General features: G+C 31.4%; 1 protein-coding gene across 1 annotated transcript; it reads left to right on the top strand.

Annotated features, from left to right (window-relative positions):
* Nucleotides 1–1,396: 1,396 nt before the first annotated feature.
* LOC146904731 (putative disease resistance protein At4g10780) lies at nt 1,397–4,225 on the top strand (the record flags this gene model as incomplete). Its single annotated transcript, XM_085728357.1, has 1 exon — nt 1,397–4,225. A coding segment is annotated over one exon (2,829 nt), but the record flags the coding sequence as incomplete, so codon positions are not given.
* Between the last annotated feature and the right edge of the window lie 259 nt (nt 4,226–4,484).

Here is a 4,484-nt window from a genome sequence, read left to right as displayed (position 1 = left end):
TTACACTTTCCAATGCATTCAATACACAGCTTTTCATTAAAAACTTACTATTTAAAGTGCTTAAAGAGTGTCCCGGGAGCACTCGTTAACATTTCCCTTTTTAAGTAATTGCCCCTATATTTTTTTGTAGGGTGATTTGTGGCCCACCTATGCCCTAACTTTGCTCCCTCATTTAAAACCATTCATTTATCCATTAACAGTTCACTAAAAATTCCGTTAAAAGATCCAATAAAATCTATTCATTAAATATGAATTCATCAAATCCATCTATTAAAGCATATTTATTTATTTTACAAAAATAAATATACTTTTTTTTCTATTGATGAATTCAGCCAAAAAACTGATTTTAATACTTTAAAAAATTAAACATTACAAATTATTTTTTTTAAAAAAAGTTATCATTTAAATAATAAGGCCAAGGTTTAGATTGACTTTTTTGAGGAAAAAAAAGCTGCATTGATTTCTTTTTTTAATTTTTTGTTAAAAAAGAACTACATTGAGTTTTTTTAAAGTGTTATCTCATATATATATATATATATATATATATATATATATATATATATATAAATTACACTCTCCTCCTTTCAAAGATGTTTGAATTACACTCCCCCCGTTATGTTAAAATGTACTCTCCCCTCCCCTCTTATTCAAAATATATTAGAAAAAATTTCACTCCCCTCCCCTAAGAGAAGCTTGAATTACATTTTCCTCCCCTCTTATGTTAAAATCTACACTTTACTCCCTTGATAATTTTTTTTCTTCTAATAATCTTGCAAAAAATAATAATCTAACACACTTCAACAAAAAATAGTATTGTGGGTCTATTTTAATATAATCAAAATTTGAACACATATTTTTGCTATTTTTTATTTACAATTTCATTAACATACAGTTTTAAACCCAGTTATAAAATATGAAACAACCCAAAATAAAATTAAAATATGTGAAAAATTACTAAAGACAATAAAATATGGTTATTTAAAAGTTAATTTTATACTCTAAATTATAAAATTAATAGCAAAATATTTAAATTTAATTATCATTGACATTTAAATTTTAAAGAAATGAATTTATTTTTCTTAAATGGTGGTTCAAAATTAGTATATATCATAAAACTATGTATTTACGTTAAAATAGATTAAAGGGTAATACATATTTAATTATTAAAGGAGGGGGTTGTGATTCAAGCATCTTACAGGGGAGGAGAGTATAAATTTTACTTTTCAAGAGAGTGGAGTGTATATTTTAATATAAGAGGGGAGGGTAGTGTAATTCAAGCTTCTCTAAGGGAATGGGAGTGTAATTTACTCTATATAAAATCAGTAAACAATTTAAACACTTAAATGATTAAGCTTTATTATGTAACGTGACATTGCTCAAATAAAAAATTATGTAACATGACAAACACAATGGATCAGGTGTGAATGGTAGCGGTGGTAACAGAAGTGTTTCTGAAAGTGAGATTAATCAATTAAAACAATTGGTTCTTGATTTAGAATGTGAGGAAAAAGATATTGCAAAACAACTTCAATGGTTGGAGTCACGAGGAAAAAAGCGCAAATCAGAAGTTGATGTATGGTTGACAGAATTACAAGAAATGAAAGTAGACATGGATAATAACTTAAATGACACTCCTTATGTAAGTGGATTGATAAAAAAGATGAAAATACACAAGGAGAAGAAGCCTCTCACTTTGTCGACTGAATTTGTTGGGAAAGGCTTAGACTTACATATCAAGAGAGTGTCTAAACTTCTAGAGGATGATAAAGTCTTTGTTATTGATATATGTGGAATGGGAGGAGTGGGAAAAACTTTACTTGTAACTCTCATAGAGAATGAAGTAAAAAGGAAAGCAACGGTTAAGGATGTGTTTTGGGTCACTGTTTCTCACAGTTGTAGCAACTCAAAACTGCAACATGATATAGCAAAAAGAATAGGCTTGAAGCTTGATGAAGATGATGAAAAAGTTAGAGCTGACAACTTGTCTTTGGCATTGGAGAAAAAGGGACAATCAATTCTTATTTTGGATGATGTTTGGAAATATATTGATTTGCAGAAGGTGGGAATTCATCCAAAAGTGAATGGCATTAAAGTGATTCTAACAACTCGTTTGAAACATGTATGTCACCAGATGGATTGCCACCCATATGCTATAATACAAATGTTTCCTCTCGGTTATTACAAAGATGAATATGAATATGAAGATAGTGATGAAGATGATGATGAAAAATGTGAAGATTGGAAGTTGTTTATGCTAAAACTAGGACATGATGGAACACTTCCACCTGAAATAGAAAAGATTGCGAGATGTATTGTAGATAGATTTAAGGGTTTACCACTTGCAATCAATGTGATGGCTAGAACTATGAAAGGGATTAATGACTTTCATCAATGGAAACATGCACTCAACAAACTTGAAAAATTGGAAATGGGACAAATGGTGGAAGAAGAAGTCTTCAAAGTATTAAAGCCTAGCTATGATAATTTGATGGAAAAGAACTTGCAAAACTGTTTTTTGTATTGTGCATTATTATCTATTGATGATTATGATTGGGATAGGGATTGGGATGAGTTTGAAAAAGATGAGTTGATCATGAAGCTAGTTGATCTTGGGCAGATAAATGGGAGTATGTGTTTGGAAGAAATATTTGTTGAAGGGAATACCATATTGAATAAGCTTAAATCCCATTCTTTGATTAGTTCTAATTATTATTCAGTAGTCACACATCCCATGGTGAGAAATATGGCCTGTTATATATTGAAAGAGAGTAATAGGAATGCTATAGTGAAGTTCAAAGAGAGTTTGACCGAGATACCTCTCTCACATGGATGGGCAACTGATTTAGAGTTGGTTCATATGCGGGATTGTAATATAGAACAAATCCCAGAGAGCATGTCACCTAATTGTCCAAAGTTGTCCACCTTGATTATAAATAAAGTGTCCATTAGTCATGTTCCTGAGAGCTTTTTCAACTATATGAATAGTTTATCAATGCTCGATCTATCCGATAATGAAAAACTAGTATCTTTGCCGAATTCGGTGACTGGGTTGAGGTCTCTTGTTTCTTTAGTGCTCAAAAGATGTGTTTCACTGATACATGTGCCCCCATTGGGAGAATTACATGCATTGTCAAGATTGGTTATTTCAGCGATTTCCATTGAGCAATTACCACTAGGCTTGGAAAAACTAACAAATTTGAAATGGCTTGATCTATCCAAAAACATGGGTTTGAATCTGGAATTAAGATATTTTTCATACAATTTGATTAAATTGCAATACCTGGATCTCCGAGATACGCGTGCTGCGATTACAGTTGAAGATGTTGAAGGGATGAATATGCTGGAATGTTTTGGAGGTGCCTTTGACTACAAATGTTTCAACCAATGCATGCAAAAAAAACTTGAAATTAGTTTTGAGCGCATCAAAACATACAATCTCATATTAAGAAATGTATGTAGTGAATTAATAGGAGGTGATCAGTTGTGGCGTTATATCAATTCGAATAGATTTGATCCAGTTGAGCATGAAACTAGGACTATACAATTTGGAGATTGTGAAAATTTCTCCCACATACTACCTAAAGACCTTACATGTCTGCTTATAATTCAAAATAGTCATTGGGTTTGCTTATGTGATGCTCTTTCATATAACACTTCTTCTTCTTTGAGGAAAATTGGAACTTCTAATTGCCAACAAATGGAGAGCTTGTTTTGTTTATCCGGTTCTTGTTCCTTTTGCACCAAGATTCACAGCCTTGAAGTTTTGGAACTTCAATGTTTGAAAAGTTTAACCATTGTCTGTAAAGATGATGATGTTAGACAACCTTTGACACAAGGTGGCATATTCTCTTGTCTAAAACAATTTTGTATTTATAATTGCCATTTGATAGAGAAGTTGTTTACACCACAATTAGTTCTGCAACTTCAAAATCTGGAGACAATAGAGGTATGGGATTGTGCTTCAATGAAAGAGATATTTGCAGTGAGCAACAGTGATGACAATGACAGATCCATCATTTCACTTCCTAAGTTGGCCCGATTATCCTTGTACAGATTACATCAATTGAGGATCGTGTGCAAAGGGAGTATATCTTGTTGTGGATCTTCACCAGAAGTGGTTATCGTTGACTGTCCTAAGTTGGTTATCTTGTTGTGTATCCAATTCCAACCATTAAGAGATGTTGAGATTCCTGATTTTTGGTTTGTGTTTTTAATTAATGTCTGATTACATTTTGACGTTGAACTTTGTACAAAATATTAGATTATATAAATTATTACTTGTCAACGGTACAATTTGTATTCAGTTCTTGCAGATCCATCATTTCCTAACTTTTTTTTTTGGTTGATCATTTCGTTACTTTTTTATAAACAGAACGATGTGAAAATTTGCAATTACGTGTCTTTTTCTTCTATCATTTTTCCCAAATATATCATAGTTGAAAGAATATCAAATATTATAATTCTTGTTCTTGGATATAAAACAA

The sequence above is a fragment of the Medicago sativa genome, chromosome 7 (assembly GCF_051527215.1).
Source record: "Medicago sativa cultivar Bolivia chromosome 7, Bolivia_mono, whole genome shotgun sequence".
NCBI classification, from domain to species: domain Eukaryota; kingdom Viridiplantae; phylum Streptophyta; class Magnoliopsida; order Fabales; family Fabaceae; genus Medicago; species Medicago sativa.
This window is presented reverse-complemented; position numbering and strand designations above follow the sequence as displayed.